Source organism: Rhinolophus hipposideros, assembly GCF_964194185.1.
Source record: "Rhinolophus hipposideros genome assembly, chromosome: 14".
Lineage (NCBI taxonomy): Eukaryota > Metazoa > Chordata > Mammalia > Chiroptera > Rhinolophidae > Rhinolophus > Rhinolophus hipposideros.
The window spans coordinates 23,864,389-23,882,163 of NC_138060.1; the positions used below are offsets into that span (position 1 = coordinate 23,864,389).

The following is a 17,775-nucleotide window of genomic DNA, read 5'->3' on the forward strand; positions in this document are numbered from 1 at the left end:
AAGTAATGAAAATTATCAGTTTGAATTTCATTCCTAATTTTGCAAATAAAATACCACAGTAGGTTAGATATGACAAATGTCCAAGAAATGTTCACCATAAGGCAATTCTGAGAAGAATGGTAATTCCAAGAAGACAAACACAGGGAGAAGCTACTGATAAAACCCACCCTACCACACCCACTATAATGAATAATTAAATAGCTATTCATTTTGAGAGGGAGGAGAGAAGGGAAAAGCTCAGTCATTCCAAGGCCTCCCTTTAAATTATCAAAAGGTCTCTGAACCCAAAGACACTGATCGTTTCTCTTCAACAGATGTTCTTTGTAACTCTTTCTTTTTCCTAGCAGAGAGGTTGTTATGCTTTTAGTACCAGCTGAAGAAAAAAATAGCCCTTAGATTCAATTTTACTGTCTCAGAGAAAATCAAAGAGTCAGTAAGTTCCTTTCTAAAAGACATGTCTCCGTCTTTTCTCATCAGCTTCAAAATCTGACTGGTAACGGACTTAAAAATGAAAAAAAGCAATAACTTTAATTATGAGAATCAGACAATCTCAGTTTCTTAATCTAAGAAAGCATACCATCTTTTTATGACTTTGTTCAGGGAAATAGCTAACCAGCCAACTGTCATAATCGGTAATGTCATATTAGGTAAGTTCAGAGTACTAAATTTGATCATTTTTAGGATGCAAATCAATGAATAAATGTGCAATTCTATTGGAAGAAATCTCTTTACATTTTTAGAAGTAATGTATTGTACCACCAAGAATGCCCCAACAAGCCTGGAAGTCATACACTTAAGTAGGTGGGCACCTAACCATTAAGTTAACACAGTATATTCCTAATAAAAATTCCTGCTTGATTTGCATGATTAAAACTAAAAATAATTCAAGATACTATTTGGTATAACGTGCCTTTTTAGATCCCTTTGGGTGACCAAACTCACTGCCACCATGCATTTGACAGTTAAGAAGTAAAATTACACTTCTGAGCTTTACAAAGTGCTAATGATATATTTCATGTGGCACATCATTTCATACATACTGAATAAATCAGATTAAGAATTAACGGATTAATATGTAACAGACACAGAATATGTGTGTGCGTCATGGGTTAGTATACACAAATGTATGCATGCATTACCCAGCTTTGTCCACTGAGAGGACATAGAAGCAATGACATTCCAGTAACAATGAGCACAGCTGGCTCCAGACCCTGACTTCTAAATACCATTCTCCAGTAAAAGTAATCAGGCCTCCTTAGGAAAATAGCTGACTCTAGGGCTAGGGCAGGAAAAATAAGATGAAGCTGGAGTATCTTTGTGGTACCCAAAAGTAAGTACTCAAATCTGCATTTAACTCTTGTTTTTCATAACAGAATTTTCTGTTGAGTAAAGGAAGAAAATCCTATTACCATTAGAATGCCCATGTGTGATTAACGACTGCTGTCACTTCTTTACCCCAAATATGCAACGCTGTAGTCCCTAATACCCGAAAGAGCACAGAGTAAAGAGGGGACACATATAAAAGGCAAAAGTAGTTAGGGGTTAGTCACAAAATTAAATCATACCGTGCAAAATTCAAGCTTTTTACCAGTTCATCTAATATGCGGTTATTTTTCAGGTCTGGCTCTGTGACTGTCTAGAAAAGAAAAACAACAGATGGAAAAAGCTCAGAAACAACAATTTACTTGTCATAATCTTGTTTTTGAAAATGTGTGACCCATCCTCCTGAGACTCACCATCCCACTAAGTCTTCCAAGAAAGCCTCAAAATAAAGTTCATTTATTTCATACCAATATGGAATTTAAAACAAGGAATCAGTATCAGCTGACTGGAAGTCTGATAGAAGCTCTCCAAAGCATCTGGTAAAATCATATATACTCTGTACTAAGATAAAACCTAATATAAGTAAGACTCCTCCTTCAAAATGCCAGCATTCAGCTTTCCCAAAAATTTCTCCTGAAGAACAGAATAGAGAGGCTCTTTTAAGTGATATCAGGAGAAACATTAGGTGTTCAAAGAGCTCTTAAAAACAAGATTGGTTTTCAGGAATGCAAGAGGAAAATGATAAATCCGGTAGTTACTTAGCATAAATGGTACACAGTTTATCTCCACAATGATACCATCTTGACAAAACGCCTTACGTTGTAAAGAGCTTAGACTAGAAAAACAAACTATCATTTCTTACATACGGTTTTTACATAATAGTTCAGAGAAGTTCAATGACATCCTGACACCATGTACCTACCAGAGGCATTAAAGTAGAACACAAACCCTTTAACTAGTCTGAGTGTCCTTTCTGTCTCTTCTTTCTTTAATCCGACTTATGTTTACTTTCCCTTTTAACCTTCCTTTTTCTCTATTTCCACTACTTGAAAAGCTTCAGAAACCATAACAACAAATTTCCTAGTGTTGTCCCTGAAGGTCTGTTTTGGGAAAAGTAAGGGACCAGTTAGGCTGGGTTCAGCCCAATGGCCATGAACCTTTGCCTTCTGCACAAATACTTACACCAGTCATTTACAAATGAATAATCCTACCCTCAGATTTTCTACCCAACCTGAGAAGTTACAAAAAATAAGAAGACATAAAAACGTGGGTCATAAGATTTTAAGAGTGCTACATTCTGATCTTAAAATTAGTTTTTACCTCTTAAAACACATTCAGATGATCAGAAATCTCCATGAAAAATGGAACAAAGCCCAGTTCTCGACATATGTAATTTAGAGGTCCTTTCTGAAAATGTCTTTTATATAGCTATTTCAATAATCACACATCTTCCCTTGGGCTTTTTGTACATATGAAGCAGAAATATTTGCACCAATAAGTAAGTTTTATAAAACAAAAAAGGAAAGAAAAAACTCACCACACAACAAGTTGGACATTGTGTTTTATAGGACAAAAATTTCCTTATACAGAGAGAACAGTCTGCAAAAATATAAATGCAACATAATTAGTTAAGCTATATTAATAATACAGGAATCTGACTTCTAATTAAGAAATATTCTTAAGCCCTAGAATAGTTGTATAATTTAAGATTTACCATTATAATCTCAAAACTCTAGTACCTCTTCTCAACCTATATACATTTGCAAATGCGATTAAATAGCATTTTTAGGATAAACATCAAATTATAATAATCATGAGTCCCTAGGATATCACAACTCCATAAGCAACATACATCACTCTATAACCTCCATGTAAAGTGGGGAAAACATACACGTAAGACCTGGGACGGATATTGTATAAACATGTCAGATATCTCTACTGCCTAACATTCTAACATATATATTTCGAAATAAGATATATACACGTTAAGAAATAATATATACCCAGGTTATCAAATTAGGGATGTCTACATCCTAACTCTGTAAATGAGGTCCATCATCCCACATTTAACCAGTACTTTTGTAACAAGCACTAAGAAAAGAACAATATATAATGGAAGGTCTTGACATCAAGTGGTTAACAAAGCAGTGAAGCAATTACAGTGTAGTAAGTCCTAACGATTTAAGCAGAAAATTGGCATTAACTAAATTCTTCACACCCAAGGCAGTGTAAAATGATCTCCCAAAGAAAAAAAAATAGGTGTGACTAATAGAATGGTACCTTACTGGTAGATAATTTTCAACTTAGTGAAGGGGCCACATTTTAAAAAAGATTCAGGTTAGCTGAGGAGCAGACAGTATGATTTCAGGTACAGATATCCAGCAAATGAGTAAGTGATGCCAGCCTCAATAAGAGCACCCAGGAGGTAAAAAACAAAAGAACAAGTTATAAAAAAAAAAAAAGAAGAAGACAAAACAGGTAGAATTAACTTCTTTGGGAAGCAAAGATGATTAAAGAAGGACTTCCGCTTTCCAGTTTGGCATGTAAGGAGCTTGGAAGTTATCACGCTAACAACAGACTGAAAAATCAACAACTCTTCTTAGCTGCACCAGAGAAGTGAGGTCAAAGGGCAAACTGCTGCCCCCCAAATTGGAGAGACACACAGGCTGGATACAGAGAACCACAATTTACCAGAGTAGAAACCCATGAGCAGAAACTTCCATGGAAACCAAAGAAGAAATCTCTGCTGGAACCAGAGATGAGGTAGGAAAACCTGGACTGTAATTGACAAATTGCTGGAGGCTCAGTGTGGACAAGTCTGAGAGTTAGAAACTCCAGGGTGACCCAGACATTGGTGAGGGCTGGCGGGGCACTCACACTTATGTAAGTGTTAACTCCAAGGGTTCTACCAGGTTCTTAAAGTGACTATCAGAGAAAAATCCCCTAGTCCTTCTAAGGGGAAAGTAATCATTTTGAAATAAATCCAGAGCACTCTGTTCTTCTTAACAAGGACTGCCCTCAAGAGAAACTATTTTACCAGAGCCTACTCTATTGGGATTTTTATCACAGCCCAGCTGACCTGAGGGAAGGGAAATAACCAACACCAACAACTGCTAGCCATCCTGTCCAACCCAAGGGGGGACTGAGAAGCACTTGTGAAGTACACAGTGCAAGGGCACAGACTGACCAAAAGGTTGAGTCCTAATCACAGGACTATATATAGAACACTTACCTTCCCCCCACACCTCACCACATTACTAAAGAACTATTTACTGCAGTTTCTTTCACCTAGTACACAACACCCTGCTATGAGGAAAGAATTATAAGGCATACCAAAAGGCAAAAAACAAACAAAACCACACAGTTTGAAAAAACTGCAAGCATCAGAACCAAAGTCAAATATGGTAGGGATACTGGAATTATCGGACCAGGAATTTAAAACAACTATGATTAATATGCTAAGGGCTCTAATGGACAAAGTAGACAACAATGCAAGAACAAATGGGTAATGTAAGCAGAGAGATGGAAATCTTAAGAGAAACTCAAAAAGAAATGCTAGAGATCAAAGCTGCCGTAACACAAATGAAATTGTCTTTGATGGGATCATGAGTACACTGGACACAGCTGGGGGGAAAAAATCTCTGTGTTTGAGGATATCACAATAGAAATTTCCAAACTGAAAAGCAACAAAAAAAGGCAAAAAAAGAACAGAGTGTCCAGGAATTGTGGAACAATTACAGAAGGTGTAATATACACATAATGGCAATACCAAAAGAAAGAAAGAAACAGAAAAATATGTAACTAGATAATGACAGAATGTCTCCCAAATGAATGTCAGACAACAAACTTCAGATCCGGAAAGCCCAAAGAATACCAAGCAGGATAAATACAAAAAATTCCTATGGCTTAGTATATCATATTCAAACTGCAGAAAACCAAACATGAAGAAAATCATCTTGAAAGAAGCCAAAGGAAAGAAACACATTAACTATGAAGGAGCAAAGATAAGAATTAAATCAACTTCTCCGAAATCATGCAAGCAAGAAAACAGTGAAGTGAAATATTTAGAGGAAAAAATAATGACAGTAAAAAAAAACACCAGCCTAGAATTCTATATCTTGAGAAAGTATCCTGCAAAAGTGAAAGAAAAAGACTTTCTCAGACACATAAAAATTGAAGGAATCTGACTCCAGTAGCCCTGCTTTGCAAGAAACATTAAGAAATTCTTCTGAGAGAAGGAAAATTATATAGGTCAGAAACTTGATTTAGATAAAGGAATAGCACTGAAGAAGAGTAAGTGAAGGTAAAATAAAAGTTTTTATTTTCCTTAATTGATCTAACACGTAACAGTTTGTTCAAAATAATAGCAACAAAATATGACATTATTTATGCTTATATACACACACATATGCTTATGTATAAGTGAAATGAATAACAGCAATGATTCAAAGAACTTGAAGGGAGGAATTATGTAGGTGTCTTAGTCACCTCAGGCTGCCTTAATAAAATACCATAGATTGGTTCTTAAATAATAGAATTTTATTTTCTCACAGTTCTAGAAGATAGAAATCCGAGATCATGGTGCCAGTATAGGAAATTTCTAGTGAGAACTCTCTTCCTGGCTTGTAGATGGCAGCCTACTCACTGTATCCTCACATGGCAGGAGGAGAGAACACTCGCTCTGGTCTGGGCACTAATTCCATCACGAGGATCCCATCCTCATGAACGTGTCTAAATCTAATTACCTCCCAAAGGCCCCATCTCTAAATACATCACTTTGGGGATTAGGGCTTCAACATATGAATCTGGGGGGCTGGAGAGGGATGCCAAGAAACAACACAATTCAGTCCACAGTATTCCATCACTTGCCCTCAAAAATCTATGTCATTCTCATGTGTAAAATACATTCAACCCATCTCACCAGCCCCAAAAGTCTTAACTCATTCCAGTATCAACTCAAAGTCTAAAGTTTAAAGCCTCATCTATATATCACCTAAATCAGAAACAGATGAGATATGGGGTACGATTTATTCTGAGGCAAAATTCCTCTCCAGACTCATGCCCCTGACTATCAATGCTGTTCACTTCACACTATTAAGTTTCCCGTGCAACAGTGTTAAGTCAACAATTCCCAAACCTGGTTGTTCATCTCAGTCACCTGGGAGATTACTGTTGATCTTAATTTAGTTTCCTAGGCCCTAACCACAGTCATACCGATTTATTGAATTTTAATCAATAAATCACACGCATAATGTGGGATTCTGATTGAACAACAATTTTTTTTTAATTAATATGTTTTTGCTATTAGGTTAAACCATATAAAAATCATTATTGGAAAATCAAAAAGGGACAAATATTGGCAATTTCTTATGGTTTAACATAACACTGTGTACTCACTGTGTACTCACTGTGTGCTCTGTTTAGGCATATTACACGTATTTACTCTTTTGATCCTTTCAGCAACCCTGAGGTTGGTAGGAATATTAGTCCCTTTAACAAAAAGGTAAATGCAGCACAGAGTTTAGCCAACTTGTCCAAGACCACAGAGCTAACAGGTGGCAAAGACATGTACCAGGCAGGGCCCATGCTCTTAGCATAATTCTCATTACTTTAAATATTTATAATGTTTTACAAAATATATTTGTTATATGTAGTTATATAAGTAATAATTAATAGCATCACAGGTACCAGAGTATGTGTAATGAGGCTACTATTTTCTCTTCTGCATAATCTTGTGTTTTGTTTTGAAATATGGAGAACTAGACACTAGTCCAAAGTATATCAAGCCCTTGGCTTAATTTCAGAGTCTACGAGTCTACTACCAAATATGTACTGAACTGCAGACCAACATAATTTATTCTCTAGTGAGCAACTATGATATTCCATTCAAGGTAGAGCAGTTGAAGAGTTTTGAACCCATGTATTCCTAAGTTGCTTTATTTAAATTGCCTGTGAAATTCGTTCTTCCTCCCAAGAGCCCAACTATGAGCAGTGTGGGCAGGGTGGGGAGGGTAGAATAAAACAATGACATAAAACATAGCCTCACAGAAACATCTGAGCCTACGGGGAGGAGGCATTTCTAATCTCAAACAGGATACAGCCACCGCCTGGCTTTCAAATATTGAAAAGAGCCTAACATCCTAACAGTAAAAGCAAATTTCTAAACCTTAAATCATTCCTTTCTGTGTGATCGTAAGGATTTTATGAGAAAATGAACCATTTCAAAAATAATTCTGAAGTGTCCGGTTAAAAGCAGAAAAACCAGTTCCCAGTATGAAAGGAACGGGAGGAGGTCCTGGATAACTGAGAAGGCTGCCCTCTGCCTCCAGTTCTAGTGTTAGTGACCAGTCAGCTGATAAGAGAATAACATCACTCCAACGAACAACCTGCACTCCAACATTTCCATAAGTGCAGTTCTGTATGTCCTTACTGTATGTATTATTATCTCTCTTCCCTGTGTTGTTTCACAGTGCCACCTCATAAGAACATAAAACAACACATGTGCCTAAAAGAATCTTACATTGCCTCTTAATTTAGCAAAGGTCAGTAAGACCCTTTTAAAAAATAAAATTAACTTACTTTTTATTATAACACAAGCCTCAATTAATTTTGTGAGTCAAAATTGAAAATGGAAAAGAACAATTATTGCTGGTCCCTTTTTAAAACAGGGATATTTTAACATATCTACAAGCCAATGATTTCATTCAGGACTAAATATTTTGAGCATGGCTTCCATTATAGTCAGAAAAACTGCAAGTGCAAAGAAAATTGGCACTTGAGCATATCAGTCTATTAGTGAGAATATTTCTCACTTAATGGTGTTTTATGGATTGGAGTAAGTCCATTCCCTCTCCCCACAAAAGTACTCATTAGTACAATGTACCGTGTTTCCCCGAAAATAAGACCTAGCAGGACCATCAGCTCTAATGAGTCTTTTGGAGCAAAAATTAATATAAGACCGGGTCTTATATAACATTATATAAGACCCGGTGTTATATTACGTTAAAATAAGACCCGGTCTTACATTAATTTTTGCTCCAAAGGACGCATGAAAGCTGATGGTCTGGCTAGGTCTTATTTTCAGGGAAATACACTATTTAGACCAATTTAATTGACCTGCATTATGTCAATGCACCTCACTCAAATCTTAGTTAACAGCAGAACTGCAAAAGTAATATTCGTTACCCATATCCAAAAAACTAAAGAGTAAAACAGTAGAAAGTGATTTAAAATGATAAATCCTGAAATGTTTAAGAAGCAGCAATAAATGACTAAGATTCTGAATCAGCAAATCTAGTCCATCCAGGATGAGAGCAACATGATAGCTAGATCTAGCTCCTACTAAGCTTTGGGGGCTTTTGTGTCACTGAAACAATACTATAGACCCAGAGCAACATTTAGTCTTGAGCAAACTTGTAACTGTGACAACTGCTGTATAGTAGAAAGGGCCCACCAAATCATGAGAGGTACAATATAAAAAAATAAGTGCTCATAAAAATAAATCATTACTGAAAGTACCCTCCACCGATTTCCTCTTAAAGAAATGACATCAGTGACAAAGCAGCAAAAAAAAAAAAAAAAAAAAAAAAAAAGAATGGAAGTGAAGGCTAATTTTTCAGCTAGTAGAGTTCATTGAATTCATAAAATATAGTCATTCTTCCCTAAAATGATATAATTAAATCTATGTAAGGGACTTCCATCTCTGTCCATGAGAAAATAACAGGGTCCAAAATTACCCTCCTTCCATAAACAACTTAAACACTGGGGGAACCTATGAAACAACTATTTTCAGACTTGGGACAATGGCAGAAATAACAGGAATTCTACCACAGCCCACGCATTCTGCCTAAGGCAATTTCTTGACCAGAGTGAGGTGAGGCGAGCCAAACAGTCCATCAGTCTTGCTAGGTGAAGAAACAAAGATAATCCAGGTAGCTAGAATTTGTAGGGCAGAGTACCAGAAAGAAAGAGGCTACATATAGAAAGACCTCCAGGATCTACCTGTCTCTATGATTGAATGCATATCTGCACATACACAGAGTGAGAATCCATGAGGCCAGACAAAGAACAGTTTCCAGGCAAAGAACAATAACTGAAGAGGCTACCAGCCAGTTTGGAACGATCTCAATGAATGTACGGACATTCAGTAGACACCCCAGAATGTCATACTTTGGTCTGAGTAGATTAGCCACAGAGAGAGGATGACATCAGAGCAAGATGGCAGCACTGAAAGCCAGGCCCTCTTTTCCCCATGCAGACTCCAACCCAACAATACAAGAACCAACTCCCTTGTGAGAAATCCAGATACCAGTTAAGATGCTCCTGCACCACAAGCAAGCACAAAATCATGAAGCTCGGAGGAAATCTGTGGCATCCACTTGCCAGGGCGCCTCTACCTGGCTCTGCACCACGTGATCTGAAAAAACTCACAACTCCCAGCTTCTCCCTGAGGAGGGAATGTAAAGACAAACATGTGAAACATTCAGAGCTTTGGAGGGACTGCCCAAGGGACTAGTTTCTGTCTTGCCTGAATCTAAAGAGTGACAAGAGAAAGCCCCGAGCTGGAAGTCACTGAGAAGAAAGGCGATGGTGTGGACCAGTACACACTCATTCACCAGAAGCCCTCGCCCAGCTTGGCACAGAAGCAGCAGGAGAAACTCCCATCTCTCAGCTTCTTTCTGGGAAAGACTAGGTGCCAATGTTCCAGCTTTTATTTGGGGGGAAAGGCTGCCACAGGGACTGGTTTCTCTCTCACTCAACTTAGCGTGCTCATGGGACCCACATACTCTATCTAGATGCCTGGAGACGGCTGAGAACAAAAAGGGGTTGGGCAGCTTGCGGAGGCTCCCGAAACCCACAGTATAAACGACAGAGGCCAATACAGCTCGCGGGCTTCTCCTTTCGGGGGGGCAACAGAAGAGGAAAGCAGGCCTCCAGCGTGTCAGCTTTGCAGGGGGTTCCCCGAGGGACTGGCTGCTGTTTTGCCTGACTGGAAGTACTAACAGGACCTGGCATACTCCAGACGCCCGGGGGTCGCCAGAACATAGAAGAGCGGGGAGGCTGACCACAGTCCCAGGGGTCCTGCAGCACCACAGGTACAAGAGGAAGCAAGAGATTACAAACTAAACGAAAAAAGAAACCAGCAAAACATCTCGCTGGGAATTTACACTCCTAAGTCCAGAGAAGACACAGCCACAGAAGAGGATTAAGGGGCCCCCAAAATCTCTAGCTGGGCTGACTAGGTAAGGTCTGTCCTTAAGTGAAGCCAGTTTGTAAAATCTGTGAGACGTGGCAACTGAGAAAGTAGTTTTAATATTATTTAACTTCAATTAATTTTAATTAAAATGTAAATAGGTGCACGTGGGTAGCAGCTACCGTATTAAACAGTGCAGGCCTAAATATTCCAAGTAAAAACAGACATGGTCAAACTGGATTAAAGAGCAAGACACAAATACACGTTGTCTATAAAAAGCTCCATTTAAACATAAAGACACACATAGGGGAGGAGTAAAAGACGGAAAAAGATAAATCATGCAAACACTAATCTTAAAGAAGAGGGAGTGGTTATACTAACATCAGGAAAAAGGCAGACTTCAGAACGAGTAATGTTAGCAGGGATAGAGAGGGTCATTTCCTGGAAACAAAAGCAGTAAATTCATCAAGTAGACAAAATAATAATAAATATGCATGCTCCTAATAAAACCACTTCAAAACACAGAAAGCAAAAACTGACAGAAGTGAAATGAAAAACAAACTCAGTATTCTAGTTGGAGATTTCAATACGCCTCTCTCAGCATTGATAAAAAAGAGAGCCAATAGATAGAAAAGCCTTAAAGAGGACTGTCAACCAACTTAACCTAATTGACATTTATAGAACACTCTACCAACCTACAGCGGAACATTCTTTTCAAGCATACACGAAACATTAAGCACGATACCGTACGTGGTGTCATAAACTAGTCTCACTTTTTAAACTAGAAAAGGTCGGAGTCCGAACGCGCGGTGGCGGAGGAGGCGCAGCACGCCCTCTGCACTCGGGCGAACATGGCGCTGCGATCGGCGCGGAACGTGCGGGCGGCGGCCTGCGGCCTGCGCCCCGCCTCCGCACCCGACGTGCCCTGCGCGCCGCCGCACCCGGCGTGCCCTGCGCGTAGCCTCCGCGCCCAGCGTGCCTTGCGCGCCATGGCCCTGGGGCCTGAGGGTGGGCGCCGTCGGACGCTGCGCACCGGCCCCAACCTGCTCTCGGATGAGTTTGGTGCTTTGGGAAGTGTGGAGGCTGCTAGTGAACGCTCCTCTATCAGGAGAAGTAACTGAAATTAATGAAGCTCTTGCAGAAAACCCAGGACTTGTCAACAAACCTTGCAATGAAGATGGTTGGCTGATGAAGATGGCGCTGAGTAACCCCTCAGAAGTAGCGGGGCTGATGAGTGAAGAAGCCTACGAGACGTGCATCAAGTCTATTGAGTGAGAATGGAACTCCCCGAATGAAGCAGTGTGACACAACTTAATCTAGCATAGTTGTCTTACATTAGGGGTGGAGAGGAGATTTAAAATAGCAACCTTTAGTAACACCAATGGAAAAGAAACTACAACAATGTTTCTGGAAGAAAATACCCCTTAACTTTCTAACGATTGCAAATAAACACAATATACATCTTCTTCACGACACCCTATGATATTTTTAGGCTAGGCTACAGTTATGTTCAGAATTCCTGAAATTACTTGAGGTAAAATGTACTTATAAAAATTATGTAACTCAGTAACACACCTTAAGCCCTATCTAATATTGTAACTTGCTCACACCCGTCTCGGGATTTGGGTCGGAATCCTTCATGATCTTTACACCGGAAATAACGGGCAGTGCAGAAAAGCTTTTCTTAGTTGTTCCAGTGTCAGATGGTGAACCATCCTGTCTTAATGTCGCAATATACTGCCTTGGCTGGTGCTATTTTCATACAGTGAAGCAACAGCCTTGCAGGAGAACGAAGTTTAATCATAAAACATTCAACTTCTTTATAAAAAAAATGTTTAAAGAACTGAAATAAAACATTTTGTTCTTTGACTAGAACATAATTAAATCAGACATTAGTAATAGGAGATATCAGGAAAACTACCAAATATTTGAAGCAGACTTCTGAATAACTCATGGATCAAAGAAGGAATCAAAGGACATTAGACTGTATTTCAAACTGAAATATGTAAACTACATAAAAATGAAAACATACCAAAATGTGGGGGATGCAGCTAAAGCAGGGCTTAGAGGGAAATTTACAGCTTTAAATGTTATATTGGAAAAGAAGGTCTAATATCAATGATCTGAGCTTCTACCTTAAAAAGCTAGAAATATAAAAGCAAATTAAATAAGTGAAAGCAAGGAAATAATAAAGATAAAAGAGTATAAATCAATGAATTAGAAAAAAGACAAACTATGGAAAACAATGAACCAAAAGCTGGTTCTTTGAAAAGAACAATAAACTTGACAAACCTCTAGATTAGTCAAGGAAAAAAGAAAACACATTTCTAGCATATGGAATAAAAGGGGACATCACTACAGATCCTCCAGACTTGAAAAGGACAACAGGAAAGAATATTAAAAAAAACTCTATGCCAGCAGCTTAGAGTAAACGGACCAACCTCTTGAAAGAAATTCAAGGTTAACCATGCAAAAATCAATTAGTGTTAAAAAAATCAATCAATATAATTAATCATATTATGCAATAAAGGAAGTAAATCATATGAGCATCTCCATAGATGCAGAAAACTTGACAAAATTCAACAGCCACTCATTAAAAAAAAAATCCATCAGCTAATTAAGAGTATAGAGGAAATGCCTCAACTTGATAAATTTATGAAAATGTATGAATGATATAAAACTTATAACTAACATCATAAATAGTAAATGCTTTCCCCATAAAATTGGGAATAAGGAAAGGATGTCCACCCACACAACTTCTATTAAACATTGTTTTAGAGGTATTAGCCTGTATAACAACAAGAAAAATATATATTAGGCATACTGATTAGAAAGGAAAAAGTAAAACTCTTTAGTCACAGATGACATGATTGGATACATGAAAATTCCTAAGGAATCAACAATAATGATCCTGGAATTAAAAGTGAATTTAGCAAGATCACAAGAAAAAATGTCAATATGAAAAATTGTGTTTCTATCTGCAAGGCCTATGCACTGAAAATGAAACAACGTTGTAGAGAGAAATTAAAGATAACCTAAAAAATGGAAGAATATACCAGGCTCCTATATTGAAGACTCAACACCATTGAGTTCTAGATTCAGTGCAATTCCAATGCACATCCCAGTAGGCTTTTTTTGTAAACACTGACAATCTGACTCTAAAATTTATATGGAAATGCACATAGAATGCCAAGATTCTATAAGAACCAAAATAGTTTTGATAAAGAAAAACAAAGTTGGAGTACTTACAATGCCTGATTTCAATACTTACTACAAACCTACAGCAATTAAGACAGGGTGGTATTGGCACAAGGATACACATATAGATCAAAGGAACAGAAAAGAGTCCAGAAACAGACCCACGTATGAATGTCTGCAGCCATACTGACTGAAATGGGGAGAATTCTATGCGGTGATAGAAATGTTCAATATTTTAACAGTAGTGGTTACATGCTATATACATTTGTCAAAACTCACTGACACTGGTACATTTTATTGTGCACTTAAAATGGATGTATTTTATATGTAAATTATATCTAAATAAAGATGCTTTTAACACATATTTAGAAACAATCCCCAAAACTTACCTTGGTTATTCATGTTAATCTGGCCTAGAAAGGAAACTATATTTATTAAGGGCCTACAACGTGCCAGGCTCTGCACATTTAATTCTCACAACTACCTGCTAAGGTAGAACTTACTCACCAGATTTTCATATTTGAAGAAATGTTGGGCATTTGCATACTCATCTAACTAGTAAGTGGGGAGTCAAGAGTCAAGCCTACGTGTATCTCTAATGCTCATGTTGCTACCACCATGATCCTCTTATTATGTCTTCTCTACAGAAACTTTTTCACCAAAGCGACTTACGATCCACTAAAACCATTTTTTAAGCCGGACTTGTTGGGTTTTCTTTTTTTTTAACTTTCTAAGACAAATCAACTTGAAAGTAGAGGACAGAAAGATCATGAACCTAGATAATCCATAAACTAGATAGCCAGCTCCTGAACAATGACAGGCTCACTCTTCTGTGTTAAATACCTCAAGTATAAAAAGTACTTACATACTAGACTCATAAAGAGAAGTACAAGCAAATTTCAATATAAGAGTATTTCCAGCATCATACAGCAAGTGATAAAATTGTCTGTAATACTCTTCAGTGGTAGAATTCCCCCATTGGGATTTTTAAATTTTGAAACTCTATACAAAGGACTATTTGGTTGAACCTCCTATCTGTTATCCTGCTAAAAACAAAAATTCTGAAATTTAACATCTAAAAGTGCTTGGCAAATAAAGAACCATATATTGTGACCAAAATCTTTATTATCATAAATGTTTTAAAAGGCATAAAAATATCCAAGAGGGAGGTGATAGGAAATATAGGAAACCTTGTAAAAACTTTAATATTCAAGAGGAAGGTGGTAGAAAAGACCTTTTTGAAAACTTCAAGATAGAGTAGCTAAAGGTGAGAAGTAAATGTGTACTTACCTTTGGTGTTAAATTAACACTACCTTATCTAAGAACATACTTACAGTTATGTGAACACTGAGGAATCATCATTGCAATGTTGAAATATTCAAAGCAAATTCCACACCGCAACAAATCATCTACTGTCTGAAATGCAAATACACATATTTACATATCAGTAAGACACCAAGACGAAAATCTGCCACAGAATTCTTTCTCCATCCCCTAAAAAAATAATACTTCTTTGTCAAATATACACTCAAAAACAAACTCTACATGAACTGCAGGGGATCTTGACAAATAGAGAAAAACCTCCTTCGTATACTCTTTCACATTCAAATCTCAGGTTCCCCAAAACACTGTAGACACATAAAACTGACACTGTACAGATTCCTATGCAATACTGCCAACCATCCATAAAAGGGCTACTCTATTCCTGCTCTACGTCCCACGTTTCCAGCTCTTATGCTAAGCCACCTCCTCTTCAGACCATCCCCTGGCCGACAATCACTGCTGAGTGAAAGGTACCAGTAGCCAGTCACCACACAGGTTAAGAACCAAATCAGAAGACATTAGACCCAAACATTAGAAATTATCTGGTTAAACCCCTTACTTCACAAATGAGGAAACTTGTATCCAGAGAAGGTACACATATGGGGCATGAGTCCAGCCAGGACTAACCTTCCTGTCTCCCTCCTGGCAGTCAGCCCAGCACTTTCTGCATGATACTACACCGTGCAGCCAAATAAGGAAGCCCTGGGAAGGGCCAGGGCCGGTGACAGCAGAGGGAGGTGAAGAAGTGGACAATATGGAAAGTCAGACAGATGGGTGTCAATCTGAAATGCAACCTGAACAAAAAAGGATCTATTTTCACAACCCCAAATCTTTTAATCATTTAAAATAAAATGTTATTCCATTCAATAGAATACCGACAGAGTAGATATTTAAGAGAAGAAAAAAAAGGAGTTCTCTTGTGCACTGATACAAAAAGAGTGCCAAGATAAGTGAAAAAAGACAGTACATATGGTATGCTACCCTTTATTAAAAAGGGATGGGAGAGTAAGAATGTATTCTATTTTTATCACATATATATATATAAATTCTGAAAAGATGCACAAGAAAGTTAATAAATAACGGTCACAAGGGTCAGGAAACTGGATGAGAGAAAAGTTGGGAGAGAGACATTTACTTTTCATCTACTTTCTGAACCATGTGAGTGTACTACCTAAATTTTAAAAATACAAACAAACAAAAAAAAGACTAATGTCACTAATAGTCCATGTGATGAATTATGTAGCCATTAAAAAAGAACATGCTTTCAAAGAATAATTAATGCCATGAGAAAATGTTCATATTTTAATGAAAACTTTTAAAGACAATAAAATCTACAACCACAAATAACAGAACTATGTAGTTTAATCTCTGGAACAGTCTTATGACGTCTATAGCATCTGTATCCCAGTTTTATAGACAAAGACTATAGAGCTTAAAAGGGATTGGGTCAAATCCAAGATGTTGAATCCAAGATGTTGACTCCAAAGTGATCTCAAATTTTAAATGCATATATACAGTGTTGGGTATGTGTGCACATGAGTCCACAGAAGAAAAACTGAAGGAAAATTAGAGAAAATATTAAACAGTGGTCATCTCTGGGTGGTAGGATGATGGGTAACTTTCATTTACTCCTTTATCTTACCCTGAATTTTAATTTTTTTCTACTATATACACACACATTTATCACCTGTTAAACCTAGAAATTTCTGTTATTGTTAAACCAGGGAAATAAAGATTAAAATGTCAAAATCTTCCATTATTTTGGAATATAAGTTACCACTGGCACAAAAAGCTAAAGGGCTGTGTTGAAAATCAATTAAAAGCAGAGGCAGGATTGGAAGCCAGAGCCCTGGCTTCTAGTCTATTGTACTTTCTTCTATATAACCATCCTCTTCTGGTGGAGGAGTGGTTCTGACAGATCTGCTGAGCAAGACGCACGGCGCGGAAGGTGGCGTGGAAGGTGTCACCGCATCAGATGAGCTATAACTCTCTCGTACAAATTTCCCATCATGCAATTTCAAGACAGTAACATACACGTCACATGCATCTAAACCAAAATAGAGAGTGGTCAAGTGGATGCCCCAGGATTTCTTTAACTTAGAGAAAATGGAACAGGGAAGTAGGGAATGGGTAAAAAGACAATAATTAGAGCAAAGGTTCTTAAGCTTTTGGATCACAGATCCCTTTGAAAAATGGATGAAAACTATGGACTCTCTCCTTAGAAAAGCGTACATACAAACAAAAATTTCATAAATAATCTAGATACCAAAGTCTTTTCATGGATCATGTTAGGAACCATGGATTTGGAGTCAGAATTCTATTCAATATAAGGAAGAACTTAAAACAGAGCTACTCTGGGAGCAACTAATTCTTTGTCCTTGGCAGACTTCAAGCAAAAGCTAGATGAGAAACTGGCAAATACAATGTAAAAGGGATCAAAAGACTGGAGGGGAGCTGGCTTCCCAACCTTAGTATTTCATGATTCTAATACGGGCTCAATCAACTCCATCACTTAACACTCTCTGGTGCTGAACCCTCAATTCAGTGCTGTGATGAGATATCAAAGCCAAAGACATGGAACCTGCCTCCAGAGAACACAGTGGAAGTTGTGGGAATATATAAAATCTGCTTAAGTCTACAGACAGCTAGCTTTACAAGTTACACAGCTCTCACTTCCTTTATCCAATTCAATCCTCACAAAAAATAAAAAGGGGGTTTAAATAGTTAACACATGGTAA

The 17,775-nt window shown here is 37.7% G+C and overlaps 1 protein-coding gene across 7 annotated transcripts in view; it reads right to left on the minus strand.

Moving 5' to 3' along the window:
* Positions 1-17,775, minus strand: part of RAD18 (RAD18 E3 ubiquitin protein ligase) — a 103,872-nt gene that overhangs the window by 84,629 nt on the left and 1,468 nt on the right. For 4 of the 7 annotated variants that reach the window (XR_013994868.1, XM_081071951.1, XM_081071950.1 and 1 more), the window contains exons 2-4: positions 15,049-15,130; positions 2,861-2,922; positions 1,566-1,636 (exon numbers count right to left, since the gene is read on the minus strand). Coding sequence is in view for 6 of the 7 variants with exons in the window: in XM_081071951.1 (XP_080928077.1) it covers positions 1,566-1,636; positions 2,861-2,922; positions 15,049-15,130 (215 nt within the window). In the remaining variant the exon portion in view is untranslated. The remainder of the gene's footprint in view (positions 1-1,565; positions 1,637-2,860; positions 2,923-15,048; positions 15,131-17,775) is intronic. The other 3 variants (XM_081071954.1, XM_081071955.1, XM_081071953.1) reach the window with 2 other exon arrangements.